Here is a 17,188-nt window from a genome sequence, read left to right as displayed (position 1 = left end):
AATCACAGCCTAAACATACAGAGATTTTGTAGAGATACAATATGTGAAGCTCTTGGCTAGACTTTGCCATATGGAAGTCCCCATATGGGGATATTTCACTTTCCATCTACATGTGAGAGCAGGACGCAAAACCACTTCCCTATTCCTAGAACAGTTTGCAACACACAGGAAAAGAGGCAGAGACAACTCTATGACACACGTAAAACACAAACACATACACATACTTGATGTACACAGTTTTTAATACAGACACAGCTCCTGTGCAACAACAATCAATCAGTCCCAGAACCATGAGATGAAAACAGGTAACTAGATAAGACAGAAAAACTAAGGGATTGGATAGGAGAAAAGAAAATGTTTTGATAACAATCAGAAAATTCATGTTCAAGGCTCAGATAGCTAGTATGAAATATGGTAGTAGTACATCTGACAGACGGTAAGCACACCTGTCACCTACACTTAGAAGCAGACAATTTTGGGCCTACACCAATACTCACAAAATACAGACTGGTTATTGATAGGCCTTAGAGAAATACAGTTGCAAATATATTCATGGTCTAATTGTGTTGTATTTTGTTTTACCATGTACTACTGAAATGTATGGCTTAATTAGTTTATCAGGGTGTGGTATAGAACAGAGGTTCCCAAGGTCCTCAAGGCACTCCAACAGTCCAGGTTTTAGGTATATCCATGGCTCAGCACAGATGGTTAAATCAAATTGACTAAGGTGTTAATTAAGTCACCTGTGGCCAAGCATGGATACATTTTAAACTAGGACCATTGGGGTGCCTTGAGGACCGTGTTTGGGAACCTCTGATATAGAAGATCTACAGAGTCTAGGTAGACAGCCATTAGGTCAGCCTCGTATGGTCTAAATGTATTAGGTCAAAAGGTTGACAGATAAAGGGTAGACAGAAGGTAGGTTTGGCAGGTACAAAAGGTTGACAGGGTCAAAAGGTCGACACAGAATTGGTCGACAGAAATGGTCGACAGAAGATTTTTACATTTTTTCGTGGTATCATTTTGCATGTTTCATCTATGTAATGACAATCCGAGGACACGTGTACCCTCGTGGGCTTTCTTGCTATACTTCGGGCGAGGTGGCTTGCTCCGCTACTGCCGTGCTCGCCACAGGTTACTATTCCCAATTGTAGTCCACATGGATAATAAATCAAGCAAAGGTTGGGAAAACATGTATAAAACCCTTTGTGTGTTGGCCATTGTCATGTCGACCTTTGGAACATGTCAACCCTTTGTACCTATTGTCCTTAATGCTTATCAACCATTCACCTGTCAACCTATTGTACCTGTAGACCTAATGCATGTCAACATATGGTGTAAACCTATTCACTGTCGACCTGTCATCCAGATACCAGCTTATTAGTACTTTTTGCAGAAGAATGACAGTGACCTGCGCTCTGAGTAATTAGAATATACAGTATGTCCATTTGCATGTTTTCTGTGTAGGCAAAGAGATGCTATAGGACAGGCGTTCCCAACCTTGGTCCTCAAAGCACATAACAGTCCAGGTTTATGTGGTGACTTAATAAGTACCTCAGTTATTTTGATTTAACCATCTGTGCTGAAGCCTGGCTATCACTAAAACCTGCACTGTGAGTGCCTTCGAGAAGCGAGGTTTGGAATGCCTGCTATAGGATATTGCTTACACATAATATTTGAGGGCATTGTAGGCTAGAATGAATGATACTAATATCTACTGGCCAGAGCAAGTGCCTGCACGGCAGTATGCCTTACACAGATCCTGCATGTGTACAATATGGTGCTTTAAATAGCAAAAATGTACTGCAACCCACAGCGACTAATCCTATATCATCTTTCATTAGTCTGACCACACTTGAGTAGTGAAAGCTAATATGTAAATGGGTTCTATGGATTACAGCATATAGTTCTCTTTGCGACATGTATTTACAATAGTCTGTTATATTTATATATATTTTATACGTTAAAGCAAATGAATCGGTAAGCATATCTCAAGCTAGCCCTGCGTTTTACCTAGTAGTATCTACAACCCAGACCTGACTGCACCTGACATACTCAATAGAAGCTAAACTTATGTTCTCCTGCCTTAAAGCAGGGGTGGGTTTAGAAAGCCCCCTAGGCATATGTGGCTCACGTGCCTAATGGGAAATTCCCCACTGCCTAAAAGTAGTTGTAATAATAGTCATAATAATGATAATAGTAATGATGATAATAATAATAATCATAATCATACAGTACCTCCCAACATTATAATCATAATCATACAGTACCTCCCAACATTATAATCATAATCATACAGTACCTCCCAACATTATAATCATAATCATACAGTACCTCCCAACATTATAATCATAATCATACAGTACCTCCCAACATTATAATCATAATCATACAGTACCTCCCAACATTATAATCATAATCATACAGTACCTCCCAACATTATAATCATAATCATACAGTACCTCCCAACATTATAATCATAATCATACAGTACCTCCCAACATTATAATCATAATCATACAGTACCTCCCAACTTTTAATGTTGGGCAGTTGGAACAAGTACTAGCATGCTTTGGCAAAGCACAATAGAAGGAGGCAACATAGGCCCTCATTCCGAGTTGTTCGCTCGCTAGCTGCTTTTAGCAGCATTGCACACGCTAAGCCGCCACCCTCTGGGAGTGTATCTTAGCATAGCAGAATTGCGAACAAAAGATTAGCAGAATTGCGAATAGAAAATTCTTAGCAGTTTCTGAGTAGCTCGAGACTTACTCCTACACTGCGATCAGTTCAGTCAGTTTCGTTCCTGGTTTGACGTCACAAACACACCCAGCGTTCGCCCAGACACTCCCCCGTTTCTGCAGACACTCCTGCGTTTTTCCCAGAAACGCCAGCGTTTTTTCGCACACGCCCAGAAAACGGCCAGTTTCCGCCCAGAAACACCCACTTCCTGTCAATCACACTCCGATCACCAGAACGATGAAAAATCCTCGTTATTCCGTGAGTAAAATACCTTACTTTTGTGTAAAATAACTAAGCGCATGCGCTCTGCGAACCTTGCGCATGCGCAGTAAGCGACTAATCGCAATATAGAGAAAATCGGCAACGAGCGAACAACTCGGAATGACCACCATAATGTGTTCTGGGGCACAGGGCCTGATTCAGAATTGTAAGCAAACCGGACAGTTTGTGTACAATTCCAAAGGTGAAAGATCTGCACGTCAGGTCTAGTTCTACAAGATCACAGGCAGTACCTCCAAGCTGCAGCATGACTGATATGACGCGCCTGAAGCCAATGGCTGCATCCTTCAATATACCAGCAATCTTGAGTAACCTGAGAGTAACCTGATTTTTACGCAGCTGACCTGATGCAGCATCCTCGGAAGCAGCAGCAGATCACAAGAGCCAGCAGGAGACGTCTATTTACACAAGACTCCTCCTGCACCATTATCTCTGTATCAGATCCATAATCACAAGGGCATGACCACCTCTTCCGATGCACTTGACTGCCCCACCATGTCTCATTCAGTTCACCATGGCAGATTAAGACTGTGCTGTCCTTTTGTTAGGTATATAGTAATGATAATAATAAATGTAACAGTGGCAAAAAAGGTGCAGATTATTTGCTAACAAAGAGAAGTAACACAACAACCAACAAGAAATTAGCTTTCATTGATGTTTGCAAGTAAAAAATGAAAACAAATGTCTGATTAATTGTTTTGTGATCCACCTCCACTGCCAAAGGATAAATATTTCTCCTGGAATCCTTATATATTTGTACACCATACTCCTGTTCTTATTCCATACTCCTATTATTACACCGTAATCCTATTCTTACACCATACTCCTATTCTTACACCATACTCCTATTCTTACACCATCCTCCTATAAACCTGCTATCAAATGAGGTGAGTCATGTATGGAAATCCATAACCAGTAAATATAATCATCATCATCATCATCATCATCATCATCATCATCACAATAATCTATAAATAAAAACACGGAGACATAAATTTGGCAGAGAAATTGTTAGCTATTTATTTAAATTTATATTTAAGAGAAAGTATCGTGGCAAAGAAGGGACGGTCAGACTCAGCTAAATCCACAATAACAACCAACAACATGCATTGCAGGCAGCCCAAGGTGCACGACTCAACGATATCATCACCAAGGTTTTCCACTCACCTTCTAACTTGATTACCCACCCTTTTGGTTGATGGCACTGTCCCCCGTTATGGGTGGTACAGCCAAATACCAATCAACGAAGGGAGCGCACCCAAAATAAATTATTGCACCCGGACTGGTGAGCTGCCGTTCTTTAGCACCACAGCAAGGTTCTGCCACAGAACCAAACAGAGAGGCTTTGGCCCACAGCACCAAGCCCTTAATTAAAGTCCAACACAGAAATTCCCCCTGCCACACCATAGGCAGGCTAAGTCATGTGATGTTCCTTCATGCCAGCCCCCATCCTAGAGGTTTAAACTACAGTACTTAATTTCTTATAGCAAAAATTCAGCTTATCTTCTTACACCATACTCTATTTAAGATGTTAAAACTGTCCTTTTTATATACACATTAAAAAGTGAGTGTGTAGATGTTTATGAAGCCATTCTCTATTCTCTCCAGACAGGATTTTTCGCTTATTTAATGTTATGTGCGGACTCAAACAGGATTAAGAAAACCATCTACATAGCAGCATGTGAAGTTTTATTGTGGCATTATTTATGCCACCAATACTCTTTATAAAGAATCGGAAGTGGCTGAAAAATAAAATGGCACCAAAAAACAGGACCATTCAAGGAGCAAGTTAAGGTAAAATGCCTTTTCCATGTTTGCATGAGTCATTTGCAATGTGGCTGTGTTTGCATGATACTGTACCTAATGCTAATGAGAGTTTCTGTAGGCATAATGGGGTATCCGTGCGACTTTAAGCAGAAAGCTGCTCCGCCCACTATTTTTCCACCCACAGTTGCAGCTACCATCATTAGTAATGGCGCTTGCACCTGCCCCTTGCTTAGGTGCAAGAGATCCTGGCATCACTCCTCTGTACACACAACCCTCAGAATAGCCCAGAACTCAGACTACACACCCACACATCATTCCCATAGCACTCCCACAAGACAGAACCATACTTGCCTACTTTTGGAAACCAGCTTCAGGGAGATTCTATACAGTACGAGAGTTTGCACAGCACACCGCCGAGGGGGCTCTGCCTAAAGGGCGTGTCTTTTGCCACTCACCCTAACTCCCCCTCCCCACAGCCTAACCCTCCCTCCTGCACAGCCTAAGCCTCCCTCCCACATAACCTAACCTTAACCTTTCCTACAGCCTGACGCTAACCTCCCCCCGTACACAGCCTGTCCCTACCCCCCCTACCCTCCCGCCACTTCAGTGGGTCCTTTGGGAGCAGCGGCCTCACGTGTACTGACACCCACTGACACCACGGGAGTACTGAGGCGTTTTATCGAGTGGGGGCAGTGGCTGTTTCATGTGACCCAGGACTCCCGCTGATGCAGATGCAGCGGCGGGCAGGCCTTTTGTAACTCCATCTGGTTGCAAGAGGCCTCATCAGAGTGTGGGTCAGGAGTCTATAATGGCTCCAGCTCAGCAGGCTAATTCTGGGGAACATCTATATAATTGGGACCCCGGCGTGTGTGTCATATAGGAATATGTGAGGACGCCGAATAAATAAAAATGAATACATTTATTTCATCATAAACAGTAAAAAATAATATGTATAAGGGTAAAACATGCAATAAATCAATAAAATCATATAAAATGTCAGTATAGGGTGTTTCACTATGTGCTCTAGTAATATGTTCTAATTAGCAATGTTCACTTTAGTAGTCCACATGCATACTGAACCAATATATCACCCAAACAAATGTTTATTTACAGTAGGCACCTGCTTTTAAGTCTCCAGACTGGTTGTAGTGTGTCTGAATCCTGGGTGGGTGTCTGCAGTTTTGTGAGCTGTAGTGAAACAGTCCATCGTACTTTACTGAGAAGAAGTGTGGTCAGTGCAGGGTTAACACTCCCTCGCCATAGACCGGGGAAGGGTGTGTGCAGGCAGCGCTGTCTGGAACCGAGTGTCAGGCTTCTGTGCCCTGCACTGCTTCTCTTGCTCCTGCTTCTCCCCCTCCCCTGCGTAGAACCACAGTCACTCACCATGGAGAACCAGTCACTCTTTCTCCAGCTTCTCTGACGAGCTCCCAGCAGCCTCAATCTTCCTGCGAGAGGTCACTTCCCCTCCCACCTGCCAGCGGCTCTCTAATGTGCATGATGAACCAGTTCCCTTCCCCATCTGGAACTGGTGCTTTGTGGAACTTGGCGTCCACCAGCAGCATTCAGTATCAGACATACTAAATAAATATATATGGGCTGTGAACCAATAAAGGACTTTCATATAGCTATAAAGCTCCACACCCTCCCTAGTTCGCAGAGCAGCTTTAACCTTACCTGAGTCTATAGTATGATAGTACAGCACTCTGTATTGGCCAAGTACAAGGATTGGTGGAACACCAAGACCATATATGTTGTCAGGAACATTATACCTCTGGGAAATGTAACACATAGATACACTACAAATAATAACAGGCTGACCACAAAAGGAGAAGTCCCACGGTTGATTTATATTTTATATGATGCAAAAGAAGCTGTATGTAACTTTTTTGTCTTCTTGTTATTTAGGGAACTTAAGAAAATGGTGGGAGCAAACCCTGTGCAGTGGTTATGTGCCCTACTCTGCACCCTGCTGTACACACCAGAAACACAAGGTCTGTATACCATTTAAGCACATCCACTTATATAACTCAAATTAGATGGATCTTTGTGTATGCACAACCCAACATAGCCCTCAATCTCCCCTACATGCCGTCACTAAACGCCCCATTGCCGCCAAGGTGTGCCCATTTAGACACAAGTGGATTGGCCACTGACATGTGTATAATTTTAATTGCCTGTAGATGCATGTGAGCAAGCCAATGCTGTCTGTACCTTATTAAGAGTCACTGGGATGCTGCCTGTACTGTATTGAGGTCACTGGGATGCTCTCTGTACTGTATGGCAGTTACTTGGATGATCAATGTTCTGTGACTAGGGCTAACGATTTTCTAAACCTACTGTACCAATGTTTGTGTTGGGCACTGCCTACAGTTGATTTGGACCTGCTAACATGGGGCCACTTTACATTTTTTCCAGGGACACTTTGCATTTCCAATCCGCCCCATATTTTCCTTATGATCTTCATTTATGATTATGGAATCTTACTTTTAAAGAAATCATACAGCGTATCTAGACTATTATTAGTGACCTTCCATTTGAAATTCAAAAAAAGAGCTTACAAGAACTGGTTGCCAAGCTACCATGTAGAAATGAGGAAAGTTATAGTCATGTCTTGAGTATGGTGCTGCAACAGGACGGGGAATGGTGCTGTAACAGAACAGGGAATTACCCTTGGCTGGCACCTTCCACCCAGTCTCCCCGCCTCTGGTGCACAATAGTCATGATGTCACAGGACAAGAAGCAGGGAGCACTGGTGCAAAAATATTGGTGCTGAGCATGTCCTATGGATGCGCCCTGCAGTTTCTATCTATGTGAAAAAGGGGGTGCAACTCTCCTGTCCTTTTGGACTGGTGACAGGTAGATGACAGGTAAATGCTGCTATAATGACATTGGCAAATACAGGCATGTATACTGCTTAAGTCTTAATAATTTTATGGTTTGGTTGCTAAAACAGGTGGTACTACTAATTAACACATCAGAAGTTTAAAACCGACAACAAATCCTACATATTTTAGAACCTTGCCTTTAACAAAATTGCTACGGCAAAGGTACACATCAGCAATCACCGCCAAACACCATGGGGTATATTTACTAAGCTCCCGATTTTGACCGAGATGCCGTTTTTTCTTCAAAGTGTCATCTCGGTTAATCTCGGTCATTTACTAAACACTAATCACGGCAGTGATGAGGGCATTCGTAATTTTTTGCAAGTTCAGGTAAAAAATTACGAATGAATACACCATCGGTCAAAACGCGGCTGTTTAAGTATGAATCTCGGTCATTTACTAAGAAGTGCAAAGCCAAAAAAGAACAAACACTGCCGTGAAAAATTTCAACTCGTAAAAAAGTGCTAAAAAAAAACAGAACTTTTTTTTTTATTCGTGATTGGATAGGCATGCACGGATCCATGAGATCCGTGCATGTATATCAGTGGGAAGGGGTGGGAAAGTGCTTATTTTTAGAAAAAAAATTGCGTGGGGTCCCCCCTCCTAAGCATAACCAGCCTCGGGCTCTTTGAGCCGATCCTGGTTGCAGAAATATGGTGAAAAAAATGACAGGGGTTCCCCCATATTTAAGCAACCAGCATCGGGCTCTGCGCCTGGTCCTGGTCCCAAAAATACGGGGGACAAAAAGAGTAGGGGTCCCCCGTATTTTTAAAACCAGCACCGGGCTCCACTAGCTGGACAGATAATGCCACAGCCGGGGGTCACTTTTATACAGCGCCCTGCGGCCGTGGCATCAAAAATCCAACTAGTCACCCCTGGCCGGGGTACCCTGGGGGAGTGGGAACCCCTTCAATCAAGGGGTCCCCCCCCCCAGCCACCCAAGGGCCAGGGGTGAAGCCCGAGGCTGTCCCCCCCCATCCAATGGGCTGCGGATGGGAGGGCTGATAGCCTTTGTTGTAAAATAAAAGATATTGTTTTTAGTAGCAGTACTACAAGTCCCAGCAAGCCTCCCCCGCATGCTGGTACTTGGAGAACCACAAGTACCAGCATGCGGCGGAAAAACTGGCCCGCTGGTACCTGTAGTACTACCACTAAAAAAATACCCAAAAAAACACAAGACACACACACCGTGAAAGTATAATTTTATTACATACATACACACATACATACATACTTACCTTAAGTTCCCACGCAGGTCGGTCCTCTTCTCCAGTAGAATCCAAGGGGTACCTGTTGAATAAATTCTACTCACGAGATCCAGGGGTCCAGGCTCCTCGGCAAATCCAGGGATAATCCACGTACTTGAATAAAACAAAAAAACGGTTGCCCGACCACGAACTGAAAGGTGACCCATGTTTGCACATGGGTCACCTTTCCACGAATGCCAGAAACCCACTTTGCCTTCTGGCTAAGTGGGTTTCTTCAGCCAATCAGGGAGTGCCACGTTGTAGCACTCTCCTGATCAGCTGTGTGCTCCTGTCCTCACTGACAGGCAGCACACGGCAGTGTTACAATGTAGCGCCTATGCCGCCTGTCAGTGAGGACAGGACCACACAGCTGATCAGGAGAGTGCTACAACGTGGCACTCCCTGATTGGCTGAAGAAACCCACTTAGCCAGAAGGCAAAGTGGGTTTCTGGCATTCGTGGGAAGGTGACCCATGTGCAAACATGGGTCACCTTTCAGTTCGTGGTCGGGCAACCGTTTTTTTGTTTTATTCAAGTACGTGGATTATCCCTGGATTTGCCGAGGAGCCTGGACCCCTGGATCTCGTGAGTAGAATTTATTCAACAGGTACCCCTTGGATTCTACTGGAGAAGAGGACCGACCTGCGTGGGAACATAAGGTAAGTATGTATGTATGTGTGTATGTATGTAATAAAATGATACTTTCACGGTGTGTGTGTCTTGTGTTTTTTTGGGTATTTTTTTAGTGGTAGTACTACAGGTACCAGCGGGCCCGTTTTTCCGCCGCATGCTGGTACTTGTGGTTCTCCAAGTACCAGCATGCGGGGGAGGCTTGCTGGGACTTGTAGTACTGCTACTAAAAACAATATCTTTTATTTTACAACAAAGGCTATCAGCCCTCCCATCCGCAGCCCATTGGATGGGGGGGGACAGCCTCGGGCTTCACCCCTGGCCCTTGGGTGGCTGGGGGGGGGGGACCCCTTGATTGAAGGGGTTCCCACTCCCCCAGGGTACCCCGGCCAGGGGTGACTAGTTGGATTTTTGATGCCACGGCCGCAGGGCACTATATAAAAGTGACCCCCGGCTGTGGCATTATCTGTCCAGCTAGTGGAGCCCGGTGCTGGTTTTAAAAATACGGGGGACCCCTACTCTTTTTGTCCCCCGTATTTTTGGGACCAGGACCAGGCGCAGAGCCCGATGCTGGTTGCTTAAATATGGGGGAACCCCTGTCATTTTTTTCCCCATATTTCTGCAACCAGGATCGGCTCAAAGAGCCCGAGGCTGGTTATGCTTAGGAGGGGGGACCCCACGCATTTTTTTGGGGGATTTTACATTGTTTAATTAAAAATAAAAAATAAAAAGAACCCCAGCACGGATCACACAGATCCGGCCGAGATTGATTGTAAAAAAAAACGGCAGTGTTTTGCTAATCACTGCCGTAAAATTAGGTAAAAAAAAACGAATGACATCGACATCGGAAGAAAAGAAAAACACGAATACGACAGCTTAGTAAATCCATCGTAATAAATTCAAAAAGTTGCAGTTTTACACTGTCGATGTCATTCGTGATTGAACTTTGACCTATTTTCGGAAATTACGAATGTTAGTAAATGTACCCCCATGACTTTTTCATGCCAAGATATTTTAATACTGGAAAGTTGGCTGCCCCAGCTGCTTATCAGGGCCAGTCGTGGGCACTGGCATAGTGTAAAAAGAGGGGCATGTGGGGTTACCAGTCAATCCGAGTTTACTTCAGACAGTCCAAAAATCCTCCAGACTGTCCAGAGTCCTGATATATATACAGATGTGTCTTGCTGGAGACACATCCATGGCCGGAGCTAACATGACAGGTACTGGGCATACTGTAGGTGACTTACACTTGCCTAGGGCAATCTTGCTTCAGGGAGGGGTGCCTAGGGTTACTAACTTACTACTGGTCTGAGATTATTGGAGCTGTCCTGATGGGTGTAGAAATGTGATTGCAGCACCAGCCATGAGCCATTCAGCCGCCAATTAGGAGCGGCAATGTCAAGCTAATTGCGGTGATTCACATTACTGTTCCACCCACTTGCTCTTGCTTTTATTAGCTGAAGCGAGTGACACAAAGTCAGTATGTTGGTAGAAGAAGAGCAAAGAAAGCCCCCGACGAGGCATGTAAAATGCCACAGAAGAGGCAGGAAGAAGATCAAAGGTGCCAGAAGACTAGAAAAGGCAGCAAAGGGAAGACAGAAGATGCCAGGTCAAGACAGAATATTCCAGGGTCTCAAAGCCCTGGCGGCAAGGAGGGCTCTTGCAAAAGCTTATACTGGCCCCCTTGATGTTCAGGTGAAATCGAGTCAAGTAGCCAGTGTAGTCAAGTCATTGCCGAGAGGTAATAGAAGATCCAGTGCTTGCCAATCTGAGGAGGGGCATTGACCTGTGTGGGGATGAGGCAGTGCAGAGGGTACCCCTCTGTACCTGCCACTCTCAGGAGAGTGCGTAAGGTCCCAGTGGCACACCCTTTCCTCTTTACCACAGGGTCCATGGCACACAGGACACTTGGCACACAGTCAAGCATTTGGTTCACGGGCACTATATGGATGTCACCAGCCAAAATCTTGCAGAGTCCAGGCGAGTCCTGTTCTTCTGTATGACCACTTGAGATCGTCACATTTTGGATATGGATCTTTGAACGGGGACTTTTTGTGATTATGCCACACAGAACACACTTTTCAGAGTCCTCGGTCGCATTGCCATCCAACCTTCATCAGCTAGCCCTCTCCTCACCGGAGTTATGTGGCATTACATACTGGTACTACAAGCAATACGCAGCTGTAAGTGAGTACTCACCTACCTTTCATTTCACTAGTTGAGTGCCTCTGTCCATTCACAAGTGATTCTAATTATGACCATTCCTTACACACACCCATGCTATCTGGAAAACGTTTATTTACCATCAAAATCCTATGTGTTGTTATACATAGTGACAAGTACATTAATACTACTCCTACATAAAACTATCTATGGAATGTTTTTATCATCGGTCGAGAAAAGTATCGAGTTGACACTTCATTATTCCCTGTACAGGTTTTTCTGGATTAACAGTCTCGTGGTTGTTACCAGCTGATTTCTTAAAGGGCCCCATACACTAGGACGATTTTACACCATTTCTTACAATTCCGATATTTGTATGAAATTGTGTACAAACGTATGTGTTTTAGATCGTATCCAATCTGATGCGCGTCCCCGTGGCTGTCTGATAGGATCCCCTAGGTCGTTGGTGCTGCACTAATGATATATCGGAATTGGATGGAATCGGATGAAAAAAGGTGTGTTTTTGTACATGTGATATATCGCACGCGATGTATCACAGGGAAGTTTGACTGGCATTCTCATGACACTCCCAGACCCCGTAGCCCTCTATCCAGCCCATCAGATATATCTCATGGTACAACTGTATGCCATACGATATATTGCATGCAATATATATCGGCTTCATCAATCGCATGCGATATATCTTATGCAAAAATAGCACAAAAGTACCAAATCGTATGGAATCACTCCCGGGAAGGTCCCGGGGGAGTTCAAGGGAAATTACATCCGACTTCAGCCTCAGACATAGCGTTGTAGTGTATGGGGCCCTTTACAACACTGGTTTCAATTTACATGTATTTGTGTTTTTACTAATGTATTCAATATTTGGTCATTAAAACATTTATTACGTTTATTATAGTTTACATTTAAGACTCAGCAGTATATTTTACATATAAGTGTCTTTTCAAGCACAACTAAACTTTTGCTGTGTTTGTTTTTCGTTTTGAGCCTCCTGTAGCAGTTGCTAATTGTTAGGTGCCGCGGTCCGCGGCGCCGCTCGGTCTGCTTCCGAGCGATGCTCACGGCCGCCGCACCTCCCTCCCTGCCTGCCCGGCGCCTAGCAACGCCAGGACGCCGTGCGTACTGTAGCCGCCGGGTCCCTGGCAATGCTAGGACGCCGGGCGTCCTCAGCCGCTGGGTCCATAGCAACGGGGACGCCATTGGCGGACCGCGTTCCCCGTTGCCAGATAGGATTGATTAGTTGCTCGTGCAGCAGGGCAGCTGCACGGCAACTAGTAATTAGGGTCTGGGGGCTGGTCTTGCTGGCCCTCCTGTCATTGGCCAGCAGGGTCTTTTTATGGGAGCCAGCACACTGCAGCCTCGCCGGTGATAGCTTCCTGTATGCTGTTGCTGCCTTGCAACGTCTGTTCCTGGTCATCTGTATCTGGTCGATCCTGCTCCCTGTGCTCCTGAGTTCTGGAGTTCTGAAGCCGGTCCTGGGAATCCTTCCTGTCCAAGTGAACCTGTTGCGGTCATCTGGGGGTTCTCGCTTGTTGGAGTTCTCTCCCGGTTTCGTGAGTAGCGGCTTCTGCCGCATGTTGCGGCCTAGGCCGCTTAGTCCTTGTTTTACTTTTGTATTGGTGGTTTTTGCGGAGGTTTCCGCTTTTCACTGTCCTCCCCGGAACTCGGCGGTGCCGTGTGGGGGAGTGGAAAGTTGTATCTTTTGTTGTTCTTTTCCTTTGGCGGCGTGCCGCACATAAATTTAGTTTTAGGGTAGTTAGTAGCCCCTAGCTTCTGTTTGCTTTAGTTAGAGGTCCCCTTGTTATTATCCTGTCTCGGTTCATGCCTTGTCTCACTCTAAGACCTGGGGGCATCGGAGTTGGGCAGACCTAATCCGCCCTTCAAACGCGGCTGCCATGGGCCCAAGAAACCATAGTCACTCAGGTGTGAACTGACCACACGGGTAAAACAACGGAGGTAGGGTGCTAGGGGCTATTCCCGTACCATCCCTTATTTCAGTGTCACGTCCTGGTGCTCTGGACTCTCTACACAAACATCTCTCTAGTTCTGAGCATCAGGAACGTAACACTAATCTGACACTTTTTTGCTTAGCGCATTGGGGTTATAATTTTATTGTTCCTCTAATGCCACTAGAACTTTGCCCTGTGGACGACATATTAGAAACTGCCAATAATGTATACAATAAAGATTGAAAATATTGTAGTTTTTAAAAATTGTGTCGTTTTCTTCGTACAGTGACCGTGAACCCCAATAAGTGCACCGTGTCCCCTCGCATGGCTCGCTTCGCTCACCATGCTTCGGGCAAGGTGCCTCAATCCACTGCCACTGCGCTTGGCACAGGTTACTATTCCCAATCATAGTCCACGTGGATCGGAAACTATGAAATAGTTCCAAAAATGAAAAAAATTGTGAAAAACGCATGTCGACCGAGAACATGTTGATCTAGTGACCACGTTGACCTAGAAACCTGTCGACCTAATGCATGTTGACCAATAGTGGTCGACCTAATGACTGTCGACCTAAGTGTAGTCAACCTAGAGACCGGATACCAAAAAACTCAGTTTTCTTTATTATGGCAACATCACATTATTAGGCAATTGTATGACAAAACCTGCTACTGTAGGTGTTCATTCTGGTTTTCAATGTCAACTATTTTTCAGTCCTGAAATTTGGGTTCCAGTTTTTTGTATTGCTTTTCATAAAGTTGAATGTTACTTTTTGCTACTATGTATGATTCTTTTCTGTTCACTATATAGATAGCATTATTCCCCTCACAAGCCCCATAGTTATTCGTTCACACTCCCACATCACTACAAAACGTCTTACCTACTGTTACTGCAACCCCTCTAACCTCAATCTAATCTCATCACTCTCTTGCCTCACCTTTTATTGTGCTCTCTGGAACTGCAACAAAAATATTATCTATCCATAACTGTTATGATTCCTGTACTCCAGACCAGAGGAGATCTTATGGCAGAGGTCTGAGTACTGGAAAGATATACTGGTTGTGGGAGCAGGAGAGCCTAGTAACCCCCTGGCGCCCTAACTCCGTTGTCTCGCCCGTGTTATCAGAAATCCCCTGCGAGACTATGGTTGCTTGAGCCCATGGCAGCCGCGTTCGAAGGGCGGATTATGTCTGCCCAACCCCGATGCCCCCTCAGGTCTAAATGGGAGACAAAGGGAAATCCGAGACAGGGTGATAACAAGGGGCCCTCTGACTAAGCAACCAGGCCAGGGATTACAAGCTAACTAACTTAACCAAAGAAGTATGTGCGGACTAGCCGCCAGGGAAAAGGACAACCAAAGATCCACTGATCCGTCACTCCTATCCAGCACCGCTGGATACCAGAGTGGACCAGGGGGAGCGGAATCCTCCGCAAAAGCTCCAGAACACAAAGATACAAAATAATAAACAGTAAGCGGTCAAGCCGCAACACACGGCTAAGCCGCGACTCACGAACACCACAGGATGTTAAAGGTGCTCGGTAAGACTCCAGGAATAGATGACAAACTTCCGAGTACAGGATCACTGAGGACAGGAACAACCGGATTGAGCAGGACTGGAAACTCTCTGTAACTGACACAGGCAAACAGGAAGCTATCACCGGCGTCTGTGAGAAGTCCAAAGGGTGCTTATAACTGTGAGCTCCCCAATCAGGAGCCAGACTGGGTAATCACAAGTAATGCCGTGCAGCTTGCATGCTGCACGGCCAGCACACCATTTATACAAATTAGAAAAGACCCAGCAACGGGGAACGCGGCCCGAACGTGGCGTCCCCGTTGCTAAGGTCTGAGCGGCTCCGTGCGCCCGGCGTCTAGCGTTGCCAGGGAGCCGGCGGCTGTACGCGCACGGCGTCCCTGGTTGCTAGGCGCCGGGCCGCACCGACGAGCGGACCCCGGCGCCTAACAGTACCCCCCCCTTGAGGAGGGGTCAAGGAACCCCTAAAGCCAGGTTTCCGAGGAAATTCTCGAAAAAATGCCCTCTTGAGCCTCGGGGCATGGAGATCCTTATCCAGGACCCAAGACCTTTCTTCTGGACCATAACCTCTCCAATGCACCAAAAAATAAAGCCGACCCCGGGACAACTTGGAATCGAGAACCTTCTCCACCAAGAACTCCTGCTGACCCTGTACATCTATTGGTGATCTCCCCTGAGATATCTTACGAGGAAATCTACTGGACGAAACATATGGTTTCAGCAATGAGCAATGGAAAGTATTTCCGATCCGTAAAGTTTTTGGTAAACGTAACCGGAAGGCAACTGGATTGACTTTTTTGATAATGTGAAATGGTCCAATAAATTTAGGACCCAATCTGGCTGAGGTTTGTCGAAGTTTAATGTTGCGAGTCGACAACCATACCCTATCTCCGACTTTAAAAGTGCACGGCCGCCGGAGCCTGTCAGAAAATCTCTTTTCCTGAAATGCCGCTTTTCTGAGAGCCAGGTGCACTTTTCTCCAAATGAGCCTAAGATGAGAGGTCAAGGTCAGTGAGGAGACAGAGGAATGTTGAAAAAAGGAATTAGCTCTGGGGTGAAAACCAAAAACTGCAAAAAATGGAGACACATTGGTGGAGGAATGACAGGCATTATTGTAAGCGAACTCCGCCAATGGAAGAGACTCAGACCAGTCATTTTGGAGTTTGGCCGAGTACAAACGCAAATATTGTTTTAGTGATTGATTAACTCGCTCAGTCTGCCCGTTGGATTGGGGATGGTAGCCTGACGTTAAAGATAATTTCATCTTCAATGAGAAACAAAAAGATTTCCAAAACTGTGCAATGAATTGTGGACCCCGATCAGAAACAATATCAGTGGGTAACCCATGGAGTCTGAAAACATGGCGGAGGAACAAGACTGCCAATCCCTGGGCAGATGGCAATCGGGGAAGAGCAATGAAATGGGCCATTTTGCTAAAACGGTCCACTACCACCCATATGACTCGGCATCCGGCTGACAGAGGGAGGTCCACCACAAAGTCCATGGAGATATGAGACCATGGCCTAAGAGGAACATTCAAGGGCATAAGCTGACCGATGGGCAAAGAACGGGGAACTTTATGCTGTGCACAGACCTGACACGAAAAAACAAACTCCTTAATGTCTTTGGAAAGACCAGGCCACCATACTGAGCGGGAGACTAATTCCAAAGTCTTAGCGATTCCCGGATGCCCGGCAACTTTGCTATCATGAAACTCCGTCAAAACAGTTGCTCTCAAAAACTCAGGGACAAAAAGACGACCAGCAGGAGTATTTCCAGGAGCTTGATGTTGAAGCAGCTTTAACTGGGTAAATAAATCCTGTGTGAGGCCTGCCCGAATGACTGAAGACGGAAGTATGGGAGTAACAGGACTGTTGTCTTGAACTGGAAGAAAACTGCGTGACAGGGCATCTGCCTTGGTATTCTTGGAACCTGGCCTGAAGGTGATAATGAATTTGAAACGAGTAAAAAATAAAGCCC

At 45.4% G+C, this 17,188-nt stretch overlaps 1 protein-coding gene across 1 annotated transcript in view; it reads left to right on the top strand.

Annotated features, from left to right (window-relative positions):
- The first annotated feature begins 227 nt into the window (after positions 1-227).
- Positions 228-17,188, top strand: part of CSF2RB (colony stimulating factor 2 receptor subunit beta) — a 231,819-nt gene continuing 214,858 nt past the window's right edge. The window contains exons 1-3 of the mRNA XM_063940665.1: positions 228-305; positions 4,627-4,812; positions 6,691-6,776. Coding sequence (XP_063796735.1) covers positions 6,704-6,776 — 73 coding nt within the window. The 5' untranslated portion in view covers positions 228-305; positions 4,627-4,812; positions 6,691-6,703. The remainder of the gene's footprint in view (positions 306-4,626; positions 4,813-6,690; positions 6,777-17,188) is intronic.

Source organism: Pseudophryne corroboree, chromosome 9 (genome assembly GCF_028390025.1).
Source record: "Pseudophryne corroboree isolate aPseCor3 chromosome 9, aPseCor3.hap2, whole genome shotgun sequence".
NCBI classification, from domain to species: Eukaryota; Metazoa; Chordata; class Amphibia; order Anura; family Myobatrachidae; genus Pseudophryne; species Pseudophryne corroboree.
This window is presented reverse-complemented; position numbering and strand designations above follow the sequence as displayed.